The sequence below is a fragment of the Tachypleus tridentatus genome, unplaced genomic scaffold (genome assembly GCF_004210375.1).
Source record: "Tachypleus tridentatus isolate NWPU-2018 unplaced genomic scaffold, ASM421037v1 Hic_cluster_2, whole genome shotgun sequence".
Lineage (NCBI taxonomy): Eukaryota > Metazoa > Arthropoda > Merostomata > Xiphosura > Limulidae > Tachypleus > Tachypleus tridentatus.
This window is the reverse complement of record NW_027467782.1, coordinates 54,310,988-54,335,511: the sequence shown is the minus strand read 5'-3', so window position 1 is coordinate 54,335,511 and position 24,524 is coordinate 54,310,988. Positions and strand designations below refer to the sequence as shown.

At 29.8% G+C, this 24,524-nt stretch overlaps 1 protein-coding gene across 1 annotated transcript in view; it reads right to left on the bottom strand.

Annotated features, from left to right (window-relative positions):
• Nucleotides 1–1,436: 1,436 nt before the first annotated feature.
• The window catches only part of LOC143242687 (uncharacterized), a 41,423-nt gene continuing 18,335 nt past the window's right edge, over nucleotides 1,437–24,524 (bottom strand). The window contains exon 2 of the mRNA XM_076486158.1: nucleotides 1,437–5,387. Within this exon, the coding sequence (XP_076342273.1) occupies nucleotides 3,931–5,387 (1,457 nt within the window). The 3' untranslated portion in view covers nucleotides 1,437–3,930. The remainder of the gene's footprint in view (nucleotides 5,388–24,524) is intronic.

The window sequence follows — 24,524 nt, the reverse complement described above, 5'->3', positions numbered from 1 at the left end:
AACAGTTGGTAAGTACAGCTCTCCTTACCACAGTGTACACACTAACAGTTGGTAAGTACAGCTCTCCTTACCCAGTGTATACATCAACAGTTGGTAAGTACAGCTGTCCTTACCCCAGTGTACACACTAACAGTTGGTAAGTACAGCTCTCATTACCCCAGTGTATACATCAACAGTTGGTAAGTATAGATCTCCTTACCCAGTGTACACACTAACAGTTGGTAAGTACAGCTCTCCTTACCCCAGTCTATACATCAACAGTTGGTAAGTACAGCTCTCCTTACCCAGTGTATACATCAACAGTTGGTAAGTACAGCTCTCCTTACCCAGTGTATACATCAACATTTGGTAAGTACAGCTGTCCTTACCCCAGTGTACACACTAACAGTTGGTAAGTACAGCTCTCCTTACCCCAGTGTATACATCAACAGTTGGTAAGTATAGATCTTCTTACCCAGTGTACACCCTAACAGTTGGTTAGTACAGTTCTCCTTACCCCAGTCTATACATCAACAGTTGGTAAGTACAGCTGTCCTTTCCATAGTGTACACACACACAGTTGGTAAGTACAGCTCTCCTTACCCCAGTGTACACACTAACAGTTGGTAAGTACAGCTCTCCTTACCCCAGTGTATACATCAACAGTTGGTAAATACAGCTCTCCTTACCCCAGTGTACACACTAACAATTGTTAAGTACATCTCTACTTACCCAGTGTATACATCAACCGTTGGTAAGTACAGCTCTCCTTACCCCAGTGTACACAGTAACAGTTGGTAAGTACAGCTCTCCGTACTCCAGTGTATACACTAACAGTTGGTAAGTACAGCTCTCCTTACCACAGTGTACACACTAACAGTTGGTAAGTACAGCTCTCCCTACACAGTGTATACATCAACAGTTGGTAAGTACAGCTCTTCTTACCCCAGTGTACACACTAACAGTTGGTAAGTACAGCTCTCCTTACCCCAGTGTACACACTAACAGTTGGTAAGTACAACTCTCCTTACCCCAGTGTACACACTAACAGTTGGTAAGTACAGCTCTCCTTACCCCAGTGTACACACTAACAGTTGGTAAGTACAGCTCTCCTTACCCCAGTGTACACACTAACAGTTGGTAAGTACAGCTCTCCTTACCCCAGTGTACACACTAACAGTTGGTAAGTACAGCTCTCCTTATCCCAGTGTACACACTAACAGTTGGTAAGTACAGCTCTCCTTTCCCTAGTGTACACACACACAGTTGGTAAGAACAGCTCTCCTTACCCCAGTGTACACACTAACAGTTGGTAAGTACATCTCTACTTACCACAGTGTACACACTAACAGTTGGTAAGTACAGATCTCCTTAACGGTAGATGAATCTTTGAAAAGATAAAAACATCCAATTATAAATATACATTTAATTATATCTGTGTAGAATATTTACACCTCGTTATAAAACATCCGTTCTCTTCTTCTGTGTTTAAATATATTTGTTTTAATATATTTTAGTAGAATTTCAAAAGCAACACACTGAATGGGGCACCAAATATAACGTGTTTGGTAGACCATGAAACTCTGAACATCACAAATTCACAATATGCATGTAAACATTTACACGGACTACCAGTCTATATGCACTTCAAGTACTTGGTTTTTTTAGAATAATTATTATATTACATTTCTGAAGAGACATTACAAATAACTGAAGTTGTTTAAGCATTAACCTCAAGTACATTTATCAAATAAAGACAACAACTCTTTTTTTGGTTACACTCTGGATTTCTCTCTAAATAACCTCACACATACGTCAGTACTGAATTACTGAAAATTACAATTAAGAAACTCAAATGTCTAAGCCACATAGACGAAAAGAATCAAACAAACTCAAATGTCTAAGCCACATACACGAAAAGAATCAAACTCAAATGTCTAAGCCACATAGACGAAAGGAATCAAACAAACTCAAATGTCTAAGCCACATCGAAGAAAAGAATCAAACAAACTCAAATGTCTAAGCCACTTAGACGAAAAGAATCAAACAAACTCAAATGTCTAAGCCACTTAGACGAAAAGAATCAAACAAACTCAAATGTCTAAGCCACATCGAAGTAAAGAATCAAACACACTCAAATGTCTAAGCCACATCGAAGAAAAGAACCAAACAAACTCAAATGTCTAAGCCACATCGAAGTAAAGAATCAAACAATCTCAAATGTCTAAGCCACATCGAAGTAAAGAATCAAACAATCTCAAATGTCTAAGCCACATCGAAGTAAAGAATCAAACAATCTCAAATGTCTAAGCCACTTAGACGAAAAGAATCAAACAAACTCAAATGTATAAGCCACATCGAAGAAAAGAATCAAACAAACTCAAATGTCTAAGCCACATACACGAAAAGAATCAAACTCAAATGTCTAAGTCACATATACGAAAGGAATCAAACAAACTCAAATGTCCAAGTCACATCGAAGTAAAGAATCAAACTCAAATGTATAAGCCACTTAGACGAAAAGAATAAAACAAACTCAAATGTATAAGCCACATAAAAATAAATAACCCCATCATCACCACCAAAGAGATAAAAAAATCAATTTGATTTTTTTTCAGGCACTTGTGGGTAAGTGAACGTTACGTCAGGCACTTGTGGGGACAGTGAACATAACGTGACAACAACGAAACACGCAAGGCCGCTATAGCACAAAAATCTTAAAAAGAGAGAAAGCCACAGATGTGTGTTGACGTCATGTTTAAACCAATAACTACACTGTTAACACATTATGTTTACTGTTACAACGAACTGAAAACAATCTAACATAAACTGTCTGGCCTAGTACAAGTCTACTTATAATAAATAATACCTGTTGCATATTGCAACGTTTGTAGTATAGCGATCTAATCGAGGCTTTAATATAAGCAGTTGTCTCAGATACAGATCACACAATATTTACGTACATTGCGCGTGTGTGTACAAGCGTTGTTCAGAAGCTTACACACGACACATTATTACGTTATATATAAAACACGCGAGCACTACACTTTTGCATAGCTTGTGATGTTGTACCTAGCATGGCCGGGTTTTCTGGTATAATCGGCACAGTTTGTTTCTGCAGTACATTTGTTTAACAAGACGGGTGGGGAACTCTACCTTCCTTTAAAGAAGGAAACCACAACATGTCTAGTTTTGAAGATCATGTGATTGATTGATGAGAGGTCAAGATATTGGAGAAATATGATTAAATATTCATAAATATAAATAACTTTTTAAGCTATTACGAATAGTTAAAGATGAAAGATAAGAAATAGATTGACCTTTCTAATAAATACCGCTCAGCTAGGTTATTAAGTTGAACTTAATATAAAACATACAATGTATGAACGACAATAATCGACACCGCTGAAAAATGCACATTAGAGAGAAAAGACAGTACCACACCAAGTTTATGTAATCCATAATAGAATAATTATATACGAACAAGGTTATTTTTAAACAGAACGACTAAAGCGCCATCTATTACCTAAATTAATATACAGAAGATGTACTTGTTGATATTCTAGCATTAGATAAATTGGTCTATTAATATTTAGTCTTGACTGAATTGATTCATATTTATAGCAGATTCTTTTTTATTTAATATTTAAAATTTTCATAAGTAATAACTTAGTTTTTATTAGAATGATTCTACCTACTATTTTGAAATACAGTACAGTTTCAAATATTATGAACTGAAAAATGACGAGTTATAGGTTTAACAATAGGAACTCGTTACAATGCGAAGTAACAATGCTAAATAAATTTTAAGTATTGTTGGATAGAAAGAGGTGTCTCCGAATAATTTTAAAAAAATATTTTTGTGCTGTTGCAAAATGAGGAGCGTTGTCGTGACAACAGCTGATTTGATTCAAAGTGAACTAAGTTGGTAATATTCTGGGGGCTGTGTATTTATTGATGAAGAATTGTGTTGTCCCACAGGGGGCTCTCTACGTAATTTATAGAGTCATAATAGCCACTGTAGTTAAAACTAAGTTCACTGTTCGTCCAACACTGACCGTTGTACAGGTCTGAAGATGGATTATAAACAGAAGTGTTTCCAACAGAACCTGTGGGATCATGCAACGAGATGGTTGAAGAGATATGTTGCTTAGGAGTTGTGACGCCACATCGTGGTATGTGGTTCTCGTTGTTGCTAGAAAGATCACAAAATATACTTTGACCGTTAGGCGGCACGAAGTTTCTTGCGTCGTCACCTGCTCGGCACGAATTAAAAGTTGTCATTCTATAATTATCATATCGGCCGTAGTCTTCCTGAATGTAAGAAGGTGGGTTCGGTGAGGGGTGTTGGTCGATTTGACCGACATTCTCATGAGGGTAGAGTGTTGCCATACGTTGGTCTGAGATGCTAAAATTCATTAGAGCTCCACGAGGTTGGACGCACCCCACTGGAGAAGATTGTGGAACGTGATCATGTCCCAGTGGAGGGTAGATCATGGAGCAGGCCGTAGAATAAACTTCCTGTTTATCCGTCACGTGGTAGGATGTCTCCGAATTGTCTCTTTGTTGTGATTGATTGTGCGTGGGCGGAGGTGTCTTGTAATAGTTACAGGCCACAAAGGGCGGTGTGTATTCTCGCTGACCGCTGGAAGTATAACTTGACATTCTGTCTTTCGAGTAAAGACTAGGGTAAATCCGTGGTTGCTGGCACTGTGGAGAGGTTTTCGGGCTCTCTCCAGGGCTGGAACTTGGAGACAGATAGGTTGAAGGAGGCGATCTGTGGCGTGTAGAACCACTCAACAAGCGGAGACTAGGAGTCGTTTTGTACTTGTCCGAGTTGGCGGGGTGAACGAAGTCGACTCCAGCCACCACTGGTTGAATAACAGGGGAACCTTCTGGGGAGATCACCTCATTAGTTGGGTGAATAACAGGAGGACCTTCTGGAGACATCACCTCATTAGTTGGTAGCTTGTTTCCTTGAAAAACCCGATCTGTTGACGCTTGGGAAATTGAAAGGTCTTGGTCCTCACGAGACTCTGGTTCTACTGAACGCGTGGTATTCCGGCCACGGTCAATCTCCGATTCAGTACATTCGATGTGGTTATTTTGTGCAGGAGGGTTTGAAATCAACCCTTCTTCCTTGTCCAGGGAATTCTCCTTGTCAAAACTCTCACTACCACTGTCACCTTGGTAAGAAGAACCATCTTTGTTTTGTCTTTTGTGTTTCATGCGGCGATTCTGGAACCACACCTTGACCTGCCTTTCGCTCAAGTCGAGGGACGCGGCGATCTCAATACGACGTGGTCTGCACAAATACTTGTTAAAGTGGAACTCTTTTTCTAGTTCCAACAGCTGCGTGGTGGTGTAAGCTGTTCGCAGCCTCCTTGGCAACCCGTTGTCTCCGCCCTCTATGTGGAGAAAAGATCACGATAACGTTAGAAATCAAGTGTGTAAAGAAATGTGATCACTATTGAAATACGTGTGTAAAGAAATGTGATCACTATTGAAACAAGTGTGTAAAGAAATGTGATCACTATTGAAATAAGTGTAAAGAAATGTGATCACAATTGAAATAATTGTGTAAAGAAATGTGATCACTATTGAAACAAATGTAAAGAAATGTGATCACTATTGAAACAACTGTAAAGAAATGTGATCACTATTGAAATAAGTGTGTAAAGAAATGTGATCACTATTGAAACAACTGTAAAGAAATGTGATCACTATTGAAATAAGTGTGTAAAGAAATGTGATCACAATTGAAATAATTGTGTAAAGAAATGTGATCACTATTGAAACAAGTGTAAAGAAATGTGATTACTATTTAAACAAGTGTGTAAAGAAATGTGATCACTATTGAAATAAGTGTGTAAAGAAATGTGATCACAATTGAAATAATTGTGTAAAGAAATGTGATCACTATTGAAACAAGTGTAAAGAAATGTGATTACTATTTAAACAAGTGTGTAAAGAAATGTGATCACAACTAAAATAATTGTGTAAAGAAATGTGATCACAATTGAAATAATTGTGTAAAGAAATGTGATCACTATTGAAACAAGTGTAAAGAAATGTGATCACTATTGAAACAAGTGTAAAGAAATGTGATCACTATTGAAACAAATGTAAAGAAATGTGATCACTATTGAAACAACTGTAAAGAAATGTGATCACTATTGAAACAAGTGTGTTAAGAAATGTGATCACTGTTGAAATAAGTGTGTAAAAAAATTTGATCTAATATATACTAAGAGTTTGAGTGAAAGTTTATCTGATACCAAAGCCACATCGGGCTATCTGCTATGCCCACCGAAAGGAATCGAACCCCTAATTTTAGCGTTGTAATTCCGAAGACTTTGCGCTGTCCAAGCGGGGGACATTCGCGTAAACGTAAAATTAATTACGTTTACTCAGGATATATCACGAAACTTTCTCTGTGGCTGATAGTTTTGTTGGAACGTGTTTGTACAGATCGATTTTATTATTAACCGGTTTCTTTCAAAACGATCGTGTCACTGGTATGGAAAGTTAAACATATTCAGATGTCTGCTGTGGATAAACTGTGTTTTATAATTCCTGCCTATGAATAACTGTTTTACTTTTTGTGTATGAACAATTTTATTTTGTATTTTCTGTATATTAATAATTCTATTTTATACTTTCTGTTTATAAATGATTAATTTAAATTCTTTGTGTATTAATAATTCTATTTTATACTTTCTGTTTATAAATGATTAATTTAAATTCTTTGTGTATTAATAATTCTATTTTATACTTTCTGTTTATAAATGATTAATTTAAATTCTTTGTGTATTAATAATTCTATTTTATACTTTCTGTTTATAAATAATTAATTTAAATTCTTTGTGTATTAATAATTCTATTTTATACTTTCTGTTTATAAATGATTAATTTAAATTCTTTGTGTATTAGTAATTCTGTTTTATAATTTCTCTGTTAAATTACTAATAAACGATACAGAGCTCATTGTAAAAAAATCATTATATTTATTACGATCAACTTATTGTGTATCACCACAACTTAATGGTAAATTTCAGGAATATCAATATTAAAATTCGAGGTTCGATCCTTGCGAATGGAATAGAGTGTAATGTAGTTTTACGCTGAAGTGGAACAAGACAAAATATTATTATAGTGTTCTGGTGTGTTCCAGTGGTGTTGTTCTGGAATCGACCAAATTATTTCTATTGTAATAATTCCTTAAAGAAGGAAATGGATAAAATATGTTAAGATAACGTTTATGAAGAGATGGTAAAAACAGAATTTGATTATACAGAAGCAGATATCTTTATCGATTCAAATAATGTTGGTTTGTTGGATCTGAGGTGTAAACCAATGCTCGTATTATGAAAAATGTTTTTAATACATTCGTTCATGAACAACAAAATTCAATCGATTCAATAAATTTCGGCTAAAGAGGAAGTTATTTAAACATTCCTTGTTGTCAACACAAACTGCTATTAACACAAAATTCACTTCTGGTTCACGACTACTAATAAAACAAAACTTGTTCCTTCGAAGCGCTATCTCACGGAGAAATGGAAAACTAAAAAAAAACGAGATCAAATAAGACACGTTTTCCACACGCATATAGTTATAATACAATTTGTTTGAAGACACTTATTAGATACTAGAATGTTCTAAACCTCTTCTGGGAACGACAGTATGAGATAAGCCAAGAGCTCAAGCTGTTTATACGCTTGAAGAAACTGCAATAATCAACCTTTGTGGTTTTCATTTCCTTTACAAATTAGCCTCTGTACCGGACTGAGCATATACGAATGTCATACAATATTAATCATGATAAATTAGTAAGTAATAAGGAGATTATTTATAAACGTAACTTGATTTCTTTGAACTGGATCCATCAGATTCGTTTTTTAAATAGATTGACGAGAGATAGTAACTGTTTCAACACTGTGTTACTCAAGAACGTTTATAAGTTTGGCGTAAGAATAATAAAAAAAAAGCTAGCTATACGATCTCTTTACATGCTCTTAATGGTTGTAGGAAAAAAAATAAGTCTGTATCAAATTACGCCTGAATTCTCATAAGATACGAGTACGAGGTCAATGTTTTCTGCTTTTCTTATTTAAAACAAAAACTAGATACAATCTGTAGCGCGTCATAAACAATTCGTCATTTTAGTGACACAAATATTACTGTCCTAATGTATTTAATTGGTGACACAAATATTACTGTTCTAATGTATTTAATTGGTGACACAAATATTACTGTCCTAACGTATTTAATTGGTGACACAAATATTACTCTCCTAATGTATTTAATTGGTGACACAAATATTACTGTCCTAATATATTTAGTTAGTGACACAAATATTACTGTCCTAATGTATTTAGTTGGTGACAAATATTATTGTCCTAATGCATTTAATTGGTGACAAATATCACTGTCCTAATGTATTTAGTTAATGACACAAATATCACTGTCTTAATGTATTTAGTTAGTGACACAAATATTACTGTCCTAATGTATTTAGTTGGTGACACAAATATTACTGTCTTAATGTATTTAGTTAGTGACACAAATATTACTGTCCTAATGTATTTAGTTGGTGACACAAATATTACTGTCTTAATGTATATAATTAGTGACACAAATATTACTATCCTAATGTATTTAGTTAGTGACAAAATATTATTGTACTTATGTATTTAGTTAGTGACACAAATATTATTGTACTAATGTATTTAGTTGGTGACAAATATTACTGTTTTAATGTATTTAGTTAGTGACACAAATATTACTATCCTATGTATTTAAGTAGTGACACACATATTACTGTCTTAATGTATTTAGTTAGTGACACAAATATTACTATCCTAATGTATTTAGTTAGTGACACACATTACTGTCCTAATGTATTTAGTTGGTGACAAATATCACTGTCTTAATGTATTTAGTTAGTGACACAAATATTACTGCCCTAATGTATTTAGTTGGTGACAAATATCACTGTCCTAATGTATCTAGTTGATGACAAATATCACTGTCCTAATGTATTTAGTTGGTGACAAATATCACTGTCCTAATGTATCTAGTTGATGACAAATATCACTGTCCTAATGTATTTAGTTGGTGACAAATATTACTGTCCTAATGTATTTAGTTGGTGACAAATATTACTCTTCTAATGTATCTAGTTGATGACAAATATCACTGTCCTAATGTATTTAGTTGGTGACAAATATTACTGTCCTAATGTATCTAGTTGATGACAAATATTACTGTCCTAATGTATTTAGTTGGTGACAAATATTGCTGTTCTAATGTATTTAGTTGATGACAAATATTACAGTCCTAATGTATTTAGTTGGTGACAAATATCACTGTCCTAATGTATTCAGTTGGTGACAAATATTACTGTCCTAATGTATTTAATTGGTGACAAATGTCACTGTTCTAATGTATATAGGTGGTGACAAATATCATTGTCCTAATGTATTTAGTTGGTGACAAATATTGCTGTTCTAATGTATTTAGTTGATGACAAATATTACAGTCCTAATGTATTTAGTTGGTGACAAATATCACTGTCCTAATGTATCTAGTTGATGACAAATATTACTGTCCTAATGTATTTAGTTGGTGACAAATATTACTGTTCTAATGTATTTAGTTGGTGACAAATATTACTCTTCTAATGTATCTAGTTGTTGACAAATATCACTGTCCTAATGTATTTAGTTGGTGACAAATATTACTGTTCTAATGTATTTAGTTGGTGACAAATATTACTCTTCTAATGTATCTAGTTGTTGACAAATATCACTGTCCTAATGTATTTAGTTGGTGACAAATATTACTGTCCTAATGTATTTAGTTGGTGACAAATATTGCTGTTCTAATGTATTTAGTTGATGACAAATATTACTGTCCTAATGTATTTAGTTGGTGACAAATATTACTGTCCTAATGTATCTAGTTGATGACAAATATTACTGTCCTAATGTATTTAGTTGGTGACAAATATTACTCTTCTAATGTATCTAGTTGATGACAAATATCACTGTCCTAATGTATTTAGTTGGTGACAAATATTACTGTCCTAATGTATCTACTTGATGACAAATATTACTGTCCTAATGTATTTAGTTGGTGACAAATATTACAGTCCTAAGTATTTAGTTGGTGACAAATATTGCTGTTCTAATGTATTTAGTTGATGACAAATATTACAGTCCTAATGTATTTAGTTGGTGACAAATATTGCTGTTCTAATGTATTTAGTTGATGACAAATATTACTGTCCTAATGTATTTAGTTGGTGACAAATATTACTGTCCTAATGTATCTACTTGATGACAAATATTACTGTCCTAATGTATCTAGTTGATGACAAATATTACTGTCCTAATGTATCTAGTTGATGACAAATATTACTGTCCTAATGTATCTAGTTGATGACAAATATTACTGTCCTAATGTATCTAGTTGATGACAAATATTACTGTTCTAATGTATCTAGTTGATGACAAATATTACTGTCCTAATGTATCTAGTTGATGACAAATATTACTGTCCTAATGTATCTAGTTGATGACAAATATTACTGTCCTAAGTAATTAGTTGGTGACAAATATTACTCTTCTAATGTATCTAGTTGATGATAAATATTACTGTCCTAATGTATTTAGTTGGTGACAAATATTACTGTCCTAATACAGATATTCCTAACAGATTAGTGATTTCAACAAACAGACAGATATTCCTAACAAATTAGTGATTTCAACAAACATACAGATATTCCTAACAAATTAGTGATTTAAACAAACATACAGATATTCCTAACAAATTAGAGATTTAAACAAACATACAGATATTTCTACCAGATTAGTGATTTAAACAAACATACAGATATTCCTAACAAATTAGTGATTTAAACAAACATACAGATATTCCTAACAGATTAGTGATTTAAACAAACATACAGATATTCCCAACAGATTAGTGATTTAAACAAACATACAGATATTCCTAACAGATTAGTGATTTAAACAAACATACAGATATTCCCAACAGATTACTCATTTAAACAAACATAGAGATATTTCTAACAGATTAGTGATTTAAACAAACAGACAGATATTCCTAACAAATTAGTGATTTAAACAAACATACAGATATTCCTAACAAATTAGTGATTTAAACAAACATACAGATATTCCTAACAAATTAGTGATTTAAACAAACATACAGATATTCCTAACAAATTAGTGATTTAAACAAACACAGATATTTCTACCAGATTAGTGATTTAAACAAACATACAGATATTCCTAACAGATTAGTGTTTTAAACAAACTTACAGATATTCCCAACAGATTAGTGATTTAAAGAAACATAGAGATATTCCTAACGAATTAGTGATTTCAACAAACATACAGATATTCCTAACAGATTAGTGATTTAAACAAACATACAGATATTTCTAACAGATTAGTGATTTAAACAAACATACAGATATTCCTAACAGATTAGTGTTTTAAACAAACATACAGATATTTCCAACAGATTAGTGATTTAAACAAACATACAGATATTCCAAACAGATTAGTGATTTAAACAAACATACAGATATTCTTAACAGATTAGTGATTTAAGCAAACATACAGATATTCCCAACAGATTAGTGATTTAAAAAAACATACAGATATTCCTAACAGATTAGTGATTTAAAAAAACATACAGATATTCCTAACAGATTAGTGATTTAAACAAACATACAAATATTCCCAACAGATTTGTGATTTAAACAAACATACAGATATTCCCAACAGATTAGTGCTATAAACAAACATACAGATATTCATAAGAAATTAGAGATTTAAACAAACATAGAGATATTTCCAACAGATTAGTGATTTAAACAAACATACAGATATTCTTAACACGTTAGTGATTTAAACAAAGATACAGATATTCCCAACATATTACTGATTTAAACAAATATACAGATATTCCTAACAGATCAGTGATTAAAACAATCATACAGATATTCCCAACAGATTACTGATTTAAACAAACTTACAGATATTCCTAACAAATTAGTTATTTAAACAAACATACAGAAGTGTCTAATAGATTAGTGATTTAAACAAACATACAGATATTCCTAACAGATTAGTGTTTTAAACAAACATACAGATATTCCTAACAGATTGGTGATTTAAACAAACATACAGATATTCCCAACAGATTAGTGATTTAAACAAACATAGAGATATTTCCAACAGATTAGTGATTTAAACAAACATAAAGATATTCTTAACACGTTAGTGAATTCCCAAGAAATTAGTGATTTAAACAAACATAAAGATTTTTCCAACAGATTAGTAATTTAAACAAACCTACAGATATTTTTAACAGATTAGTTATTTAAAAAGGTACACAGATATTCCAAATAGTTTAGTGATTTAAACAAATATACAGATATTCAAAACAGATTAGTGATTTAAACAAACATACAGATATTCAAAACAGATTAGTGATTTAAAAAAACATACAGATATTCCCAACATATTAGTGTTTTATACAAACATACAAATATTCCGAATAGATTAGTGATTTAAAGAAACATAGAGATATTTTTAACAAATTAGTGATTTAAAGAAATATACAGATATTCCTAACAGATTAGTGATTTAAACAAACATACAGGTATTCTCAACAGATTAGTGACTTAAACAAGCATACAGATATTTCCAACAGATTAGTGATTTAAACAAACATAAAGATATTTCTAACACATTAGTCATTTAAACAAACATACAGATATTCTCAATAGATTAGTGATTTAAACAAACATAGAGATATTCCTAACAGATTAGCGATTTAAACAAACATACAGATATTCCGAATAGATTAGTGATTTGAACAAACATACAGATATTCCTAACAGATTAATGATTTAAACAAACATACGGATATTCCCAACAGATTACTGATTCAAATAAACATACAGATATTCCTAACAGATTAGTGATTTAAACAAACATACAGATATTCCCAACAAATTAGTGATTTAAACAAACATACAGATATTCTTAACAGATTAATGATTTAAACAAACATACAGATATTCATAACAAATTAGAGATTTAATCAAACATAGAGATATTCCCAACAAATTAGTGCTCTAAACAAACATACAGATATTCATAACAAATTAGAGATTTAATCAAACATAGAGATATTTCCCACAGATTAGTGATTTAAACAAACATACAGATATTCTTAACATATTAGTGATTTAAACAAACATACAGATATTCCCAACAGATTAGTGATTTAAACAAACATACAGATATTCCTAACAAATTAGTGATTTAAACAAACATACAGATATTTCTAACAGATTAGTGATTTAAATAAACATACAGATATTCCCAAGAAATTGGTGATTTAAACAAACATACAGATATTCCTAACAGATTAGCGATTTAAAGAAACATACAAATATTGCTAACAGATTAGTGATTTAAAGAAACATACAGATATTCCTAACAAATTAGTGATTTAAACAAACATACAGATATTCCCAACAGATTAGTGATTTAAACAAACATACAGATATTCTTAACAGATTAGCGATTTAAACAAACATACAGATATTTCTAACAGATTAGCCATTTAAAGAAACATACAGATATTCCCAACAGATTAGTGATTTAAAGAAACATACAGATATTCCGAATAGATTAGTGATTTAAAAAAAGATAGAGATATTCCTAACAAATTAGTGACTTAAACAAACATACATATATTTCCAACAGATTAGTGATTTAAACAAACATACAGATATTCCCAATAGATTAGTGATTTAAACAAACATACAGATATTCCTAACAGATTAATGATTTAAACAAACATACGGATATTCCCAACAGATTACTGATTCAAAGAAACATACAGATATTCCCAGCAGATTAGTGCTCTAAAGAAACATACAGATATTGATAACAAATTATAGATTTTAACAAACATACAGATATTCCCAAGAGATTAGTGACTTAAACAAACATACAAATATTCCTAACAGATTACTGATTTTAACAAACATAGAGATATTCTTCACAAATTAGAGACTTAAACAAACATACAGATATTCCTAATAGATTAGTTATATATACAAACATATAGATATTCCTAACAGATTAGTGATTTAAACAAACACAGATATTCCTATCAGATTAGTTATTTAAAGAAACATACACATATTCCTAAGAGATTAGTGATTTAAACAAACATACAGATATTCCTAACAGATTAGTGATTTAAACAAACATACAGATATTCTTAACAGATTAGTGATTTATACAAACATACAGATATTCCCAACAGATTAGTGATTTATACAAACATACAGATATTCCCAACAGATTAGTGGTCTAATCAAACATACAGATATTTCCAACAGATTAGTGATTTAAACAAACATACAGATATTCTTAACAGATTAGTGATTTAAGCAAACATACAGATATTCCCAACAGATTAGTGATTTAAACAAACATACAGATATTCTTAACAGATTAGTGATTTAAACAAACATACAGATATTCCTAACAGAGTGATTTAAAGAAACATACAGATATTCCCAACAGTTTTGTGATTTAAACAAACATACAGATATTCCCAACAGATTACTGATTTAAACAAACATACAGATATTCCTAACAGATTAGTGATTTAAAGAAACATACAGATATTCCTAACAGATTAGTGATTTAAGCAAACATACAGATATTCCTAACAGATTAGTGATTTAAACAAACATACGGATATTCCCAACAGATCAGTGATTTAAACAATCATACAGATATTCCCAACAGATTAGTGATTTAAACAAACATACAGATATTCTTAACAGATTAGTGATTTAAACAAACATACAGATATTCCTAACAGAGTGATTTAAACAAACATACAGATATTTCTAACAGATTAGTGATTTAAATAAACATACAGATATTCCCAAGATTTTAGTGATTTAAACAAACATACAGATATTCCTAACAGATTAGCGATTTAAAGAAACATACAGATATTGCTAACAGATTAGTGATTTAAAGAAACATACAGATATTCCTAACAAATTAGTGATTTAAACAAACATACAGATCTTCCTAACAGATTAGTGATTTAAACAAACATACAGATATTCCCAACAGATTAGTGATTTAAACAAACATACAGATATTCTTAACATATTAGCTATTTAAACAAACATACAGATATTTCTAACAGATTAGCGATTTAAACAAACATACAGATATTCCCAACAGATTAGTGATTTAAACAAACATACAGATATTCCTAACAGATTAATGATTTAAACAAACATACGGATATTCCCAACAGATTACTGATTTAAAGAAACATACAGATATTCCCAGCAGATTAGTGCTCTAAAGAAACATACAGATATTGATAACAAATTATAGATTTTAACAAACATACAGATATTCCCAAGAGATTAGTGACTTAAACAAACATACAAATATTCCTAACAGATTACTGATTTTAACAAACATAGAGATATTCTTCACAAATTAGAGATTTAAACAAACATACAGATATTCCTAACAGATTAGCGATTTAAAGAAACATACAGATATTTCTAACAGATTAGTGATTTAAAGAAACATACAGATATTCTTAACAAATTAGTGATTTAAACAAACATACAGATCTTCCTAACAGATTAGTGATTTAAACAAACATACAGATATTCCCAACAGATTAGCGATTTAAACAAACATACAGATATTTCTAACAGATTAGCGATTTAAAGAAACATACAGATATTCCCAACAGATTAGTGATTTAAAGAAACATACAGATATTCCGAATAGATTAGTGATTTAAAAAAAGATAGAGATATTCCTAACAAATTAGTGACTTAAACAAACATACATATATTTCCAACAGATTAGTGATTTAAACAAACATACAGATATTCCCAATAGATTAGTGATTTAAACAAACATACAGATATTCCTAACAGATTAATGATTTAAACAAACATACGGATATTCCCAACAGATTACTGATTTAAAGAAACATACAGATATTCCCAGCAGATTAGTGCTCTAAAGAAACATACAGATATTGATAACAAATTATAGATTTTAACAAACATACAGATATTCCCAAGAGATTAGTGACTTAAACAAACATACAAATATTCCTAACAGATTACTGATTTTAACAAACATAGAGATATTCTTCACAAATTAGAGATTTAAACAAACATACAGATATTCCTAACAGATTAGTGATTTAAACAAACACAGATATTCCTATCAGATTAGTTATTTAAAGAAACATACAGATATTCTTAACAGATTAGTGATTTAAACAAACATACAGATCTTCCTAACAGATTAGTGATTTAAACAAACATACAGATATTCCCAACAGATTAGCGATTTAAACAAACATACAGATATTTCTAACAGATTAGCGATTTAAAGAAACATACAGATATTCCCAACAGATTAGTGATTTAAAGAAACATACAGATATTCCGAATAGATTAGTGATTTAAAAAAAGATAGAGATATTCCTAACAAATTAGTGACTTAAACAAACATACATATATTTCCAACAGATTAGTGATTTAAACAAACATACAGATATTCCCAATAGATTAGTGATTTAAACAAACATACAGATATTCCTAACAGATTAATGATTTAAACAAACATACGGATATTCCCAACAGATTACTGATTTAAAGAAACATACAGATATTCCCAGCAGATTAGTGCTCTAAAGAAACATACAGATATTGATAACAAATTATAGATTTTAACAAACATACAGATATTCCCAAGAGATTAGTGACTTAAACAAACATACAAATATTCCTAACAGATTACTGATTTTAACAAACATAGAGATATTCTTCACAAATTAGAGATTTAAACAAACATACAGATATTCCTAACAGATTAGTGATTTAAACAAACACAGATATTCCTATCAGATTAGTTATTTAAAGAAACATACAGATATTCTTAACAGATTAGTGATTTATACAAACATACAGATATTCCCAACAGATTAGTGATTTATACAAACATACAGATATTCCCAACAGATTAGTGGTCTAATCAAACATACAGATATTTCCAACAGATTAGTGATTTAAACAAACATACAGATATTCTTAACAGATTAGTGATTTAAGCAAACATACAGATATTCCCAACAGATTAGTGATTTAAACAAACATACAGATATTCTTAACAGATTAGTGATTTAAACAAACATACAGATATTCCTAACAGAGTGATTTAAAGAAACATACAGATATTCCCAACAGTTTTGTGATTTAAACAAACATACAGATATTCCCAACAGATTACTGATTTAAACAAACATACAGATATTCCTAACAGATTAGTGATTTAAACAAACATACAGATATTCCTAACAGATTAGTGATTTAAACAAACATACGGATATTCCCAACAGATAAGTGATTTAAACAATCATACAGATATTCCCAACAGATTACTGATTTAAACAAACTTACAGATATTCCTAACAAATTAATTATTTAAACAAACATACAGAAGTGTCTAATAGATTAGTGATTTAAACAAACATACAGATATTCCTAACAGATTAGTGTTTTAAACAAACATACAGATATTCCTAACAGATTAGTGTTTTAAACAAACATACAGATATTCCTAACAGATTAGTGATTTAAACAAACATACAGATATTCCCAACAGATTAGTGATTTAAAGAAACATACAGATATTCCCAACAGATTTGTGATTTAAACAAACATACAGATATTCCCAACAAATTAGTGATTTAAACAAACATACAGATATTCTTAACAGATTAGTGATTTAAACAAACATACAGATATTCCTAACAGATTAGTGATTTAAAGAAACATGCAGTAATTTCCAACAGATTAGTGATTTAAACAAACATACAGATATTCCTAAGAGATTAGCGATTTAAACAAAAATACAGATATTCTTAACAGATTAGTGATTAAAACAAATATACAGATATTCCCAACAGATTACTGATTTAAACAAACATACAGATATTCCTAACAGATTAGTGATTTGAGCAAACATACAGATATTCCTAACAGATTAGTGATTTAAACAAACATACAGATATTCCCAACAGATCAGTGATTTAAACAATCATACAGATATTCCCAACAGATTAGTGATTTAAAGAAACATACAGATATTACCAACAGATTTGTGATTTAAACAAACATACAGATATTCCCAACAGATTAGTGCTCTAAACAAACAGAGATATTCATAACAAATTAGAGACTTAAACAAACATAGTGATATTTCCAACAGATTAGTGATTTAAACAAACATAAAGATATTCTTAACACGTTAGTGATTTAAATAAACATACAAATATTCCGAATAGATTAGTGATTTAAAGAAACATAGAGATATTTTTAAGAAATTAGTGATTTAAACAAACATACAAATATTCCGAATAGATTAGTGATTTAAAGAAACATAGAGATATTTTTAAGAAATTAGTGATTTAAAAAAATATACAGATATTCCTAACAGATTAGTGATTTAAACAAACATACAGGTATTCTCAACAGATTAGTGACTTAAACAAGCATACAGATATTTCCAACAGATTAGTGATTTAAACAAACATAAAGATATTTCTAACACATTAGTCATTTAAACAAACATACAGATATTCCCAACAGATTAGTGATTTAAACAAACATAGAGATATTCCTAACAGATTAGCGATTTAAACAAATATACAGATATTCCGAATAGATTAGTGATTTAAACAAACATACAGATATTCCTAACAGATTAATGATTTAAAGAAACATACGGATATTCCCAACAGATTACTGATTTAAACAAACATACAGATATTCCTAACAGATTAGTGATTTAAACAAACATACAGATATTCCCAACAGATTAGTGATTTAAAGAAACATACAGATATTCCCAACAGATTTGTGATTTAAAGAAACATACAGATATTCCCAACAAATTAGTGATTTAAACAAACATACAGATATTCTTAACAGATTAGTGATTTAAACAAACATACAGATATTCCCAACAGATTACTGATTTAAAGATACATACGGATATTCCCAACAGATTACTGATTTAAACAAACATACAGATATTCCTAACAGATTAGTGATTTAAACAAACATACAGATATTCCCAACAGATTAGTGATTTAAAGAAACATGCAGTAATTTCCAACAGATTAGTGATTTAGACAAACATACAGATATTCCTAAGAGATTAGTGACTTAAACAAACATACAGATATTCATAACAAATTAGAGATTTAATCAAACATAGAGATATTTCCCAAAGATTAGTGATTTAAACAAACATACAGATATTCTTAACATATTAGTGATTTAAACAAACATACAGATATTCCCAACAGATTAGTGATTTAAACAAACATACAGATATTCCTAACAAATTAGTGATTTAAACAAACATACAGATATTTCTAACAGATTAGTGATTTAAGTAAACATAGAGATATTCCTTACAGATTAGCGATTTAAACAAACATACAGATATTCCTAACAGATTAGTGATTTAAACAAACATACAGATATTCCTAACAGATTAGTGATTTAAAGAAACATACTGATATTCCGAATAGATTAGTGATTTAAACAAACATAAAGATATCTCTAACAGATTAGTGATTTAAAAAACATACAGTTATTTTCAACAGATTAGTGATTTAAACAAACACAGATATTCCTATCAGATTAGTTATTTAAAGAAACATACACATATTCCTGAGAGATTAGTGATTTAAACAAACATACAGATATTCCTAACAGATTAGTGATTTAAAAAACATACAGTTATTTTCAACAGATTAGTGATTTAAACAAACATACAGATATTCTTAACAGATTAGTGATTTATACAAACATACAGATATTCCCAACAGACTAGTGATTTATACAAACATACAGATATTCCCAACAGATTAGTGGTCTAATCAAACATACAGATATTTCCAACAGATTAGTGATTTAAACAAACATACAGATATTCTTAACAGATTAGTGATTTAAGCAAACATACAGATATTCCCAACAGATTAGTGATTTAAACAAACATACAGATATTCTTAACAGATTAGTGATTTAAACAAACATACAGATATTCCTAACAGAGTGATTTAAAGAAACATACAGATATTCCCAACAGTTTTGTGATTTAAACAAACATACAGATATTCCCAACAGATTACTGATTTAAACAAACATACAGATATTCCTAACAGATTAGTGATTTAAACAAACATACAGATATTCCTAACAGATTAGTGATTTAAGCAAACATACAGATATTCCTAACAGATTAGTGATTTGAACAAACATACGGATATTCCCAACAGATCAGTGATTTAAACAATCATACAGATATTCTTAACAGATTACTGATTTAAACAAACTTACAGATATTCCTAACAAATTAATTATTTAAACAAACATACAGAAGTGTCTAATAGATTAGTGATTTAAACAAACATACAGATATTCCTAACAGATTAGTGTTTTAAACAAACATACAGATATTCCTAACAGATTAGTGATTTAAACAAACATACAGATATTCCCAACAGATTAGTGATTTAAAGAAACATACAGATATTCCCAACAGATTTGTGATTTAAACAAACATACAGATATTCCCAACAAATTAGTGATTTAAACAAACATACAGATATTCTTAACAGATTAGTGATTTAAACAAACATACAGATATTCCTAACAGATTAGTGATTTAAAGAAACATGCAGTAATTTCCAACAGATTAGTGATTTAAACAAACATACAGATATTCCTAACAGATTAGCGATTTAAACAAAAATACAGATATTCTTAACAGATTAGTGATTAAAACAAATATACAGATATTCCCAACAGATTACTGATTTAAACAAACATACAGATATTCCTAACAGATTAGTGATTTGAGCAAACATACAGATATTCCTAACAGATTAGTGATTTAAACAAACATACAGATATTCCCAACAGATCAGTGATTTAAACAATCATACAGATATTCCCAACAGATTAGTGATTTAAAGAAACATACAGATATTACCAACAGATTTGTGATTTAAACAAACATACAGATATTCCCAACAGATTAGTGCTCTAAACAAACAGAGATATTCATAACAAATTAGAGACTTAAACAAACATAGTGATATTTCCAACAGATTAGTGATTTAAACAAACATAAAGATATTCTTAACACGTTAGTGATTTAAATAAACATACAGATATTCCCAAGAAATTAGTGATTTAAACAAACATACAAATATTCCGAATAGATTAGTGATTTAAAGAAACATAGAGATATTTTTAAGAAATTAGTGATTTAAAGAAATATACAGATATTCCTAACAGATTAGTGATTTAAACAAACATACAGATATTCCCAACAGATTACTGATTTAAAGAAACATACAGATATTCCCAGCAGATTAGTGCTCTAAAGAAACATACAGATATTGATAACAAATTATAGATTTTAACAAACATACAGATATTCCCAAGAGATTAGTGACTTAAACAAACATACAAATATTCCTAACAGATTACTGATTTTAACAAACATAGAGATATTCTTCACAAATTAGAGATTTAAACAAACATACAGATATTCCTAACAGATTAGTTATATAAACAAACATATAGATATTCCTAACAGATTAGTGATTTAAACAAACACAGATATTCCTATCAGATTAGTTATTTAAAGAAACATACACATATTCCTGAGAGATTAGTGATTTAAACAAACATACAGATATTCCTAACAGATTAGTGATTTAAAAAACATACAGTTATTTTCAACAGATTAGTGATTTAAACAAACATACAGATATTCTTAACAGATTAGTGATTTATACAAACATACAGATATTCCCAACAGATTAGTGATTTATACAAACATACAGATATTCCCAACAGATTAGTGGTCTAATCAAACATACAGATATTTCCAACAGATTAGTGATTTAAACAAACATACAGATATTCTTAACAGATTAGTGATTTAAGCAAACATACAGATATTCCCAACAGATTAGTGATTTAAACAAACATACAGATATTCTTAACAGATTAGTGATTTAAACAAACATACAGATATTCCTAACAGAGTGATTTAAAGAAACATACAGATATTCCCAACAGTTTTGTGATTTAAACAAACATACAGATATTCCCAACAGATTACTGATTTAAACAAACATACAGATATTCCTAACAGATTAGTGATTTAAACAAACATACAGATATTCCTAACAGATTAGTGATTTAAGCAAACATACAGATATTCCTAACAGATTAGTGATTTAAACAAACATACGGATATTCCCAACAGATCAGTGATTTAAACAATCATACAGATATTCCCAACAGATTACTGATTTAAACAAACTTACAGATATTCCTAACAAATTAATTATTTAAACAAACATACAGAAGTGTCTAATAGATTAGTGATTTAAACAAACATACAGATATTCCTAACAGATTAGTGTTTTAAACAAACATACAGATATTCCTAACAGATTAGTGATTTAAACAAACATACAGATATTCCCAACAGATTAGTGATTTAAAGAAACATACAGATATTCCCAACAGATTTGTGATTTAAACAAACATACAGATATTCCCAACAAATTAGTGATTTAAACAAATATACAGATATTCTTAACAGATTAGTGATTTAAACAAACATACAGATATTCCTAACAGATTAGTGATTTAAAGAAACATGCAGTAATTTCCAACAGATTAGTGATTTAAACAAACATACAGATATTCCTAAGAGATTAGCGATTTAAACAAAAATACAGATATTCTTAACAGATTAGTGATTAAAACAAATATACAGATATTCCCAACAGATTACTGATTTAAACAAACATACAGATATTCTAACAGATTAGTGATTTGAGCAAACATACAGATATTCCTAACAGATTAGTGATTTAAACAAACATACAGATATTCCCAACAGATCAGTGATTTAAACAATCATACAGATATTCCCAACAGATTAGTGATTTAAAGAAACATACAGATATTACCAACAGATTTGTGATTTAAACAAACATACAGATATTCCCAACAGATTAGTGCTCTAAACAAACAGAGATATTCATAACAAATTAGAGACTTAAACAAACATAGTGATATTTCCAACAGATTAGTGATTTAAACAAACATAAAGATATTCTTAACACGTTTGTGATTTAAATAAACATACAGATATTCCCAAGAAATTAGTGATTTAAACAAACATACAAATATTCCGAATAGATTAGTGATTTAAAGAAACATAGAGATATTTTTAAGAAATTAGTGATTTAAAGAAATATACAGATATTCCTAACAGATTAGTGATTTAAACAAACATACAGGTATTCTCAACAGATTAGTGACTTAAACAAGCATACAGATATTTCCAACAGATTAGTGATTTAAACAAACATAAAGATATTTCTAACACATTAGTCATTTAAACAAACATACAGATATTCCCAACAGATTAGTGATTTAAACAAACATAGAGATATTCCTAACAGATTAGCGATTTAAACAAATATACAGATATTCCGAATAGATTAGTGATTTAAACAAACATACAGATATTCCTAACAGATTAATGATTTAAAGAAACATACGGATATTCCCAACAGATTACTGATTTAAACAAACATACAGATATTCCTAACAGATTAGTGATTTAAACAAACATACAGATATTCCCAACAGATTAGTGATTTAAAGAAACATACAGATATTCCCAACAGATTTGTGATTTAAACAAACATACAGATATTCCCAACAAATTAGTGATTTAAACAAACATACAGATATTCTTAACAGATTAGTGATTTAAACAAACATACAGATATTCCCAACAGATTACTGATTTAAAGATACATACGGATATTCCCAACAGATTACTGATTTAAACAAACATACAGATATTCCTAACAGATTAGTGATTTAAACAAACATACAGATATTCCCAACAGATTAGTGATTTAAAGAAACATGCAGTAATTTCCAACAGATTAGTGATTTAGACAAACATACAGATATTCCTAAGAGATTAGTGACTTAAACAAACATACAGATATTCATAACAAATTAGAGATTTAATCAAACATAGAGATATTTCCCAAAGATTAGTGATTTAAACAAACATACAGATATTCATAACAAATTAGAGATTTAATCAAACATAGAGATATTTCCCAAAGATTAGTGATTTAAACAAACATACAGATATTCTTAACATATTAGTGATTTAAACCAACATACAGATATTCCCAACAGATTAGTGATTTAAACAAACATACAGATATTCCTAACAAATTAGTGATTTAAACAAACATACAGATATTTCTAACAGATTAGTGAT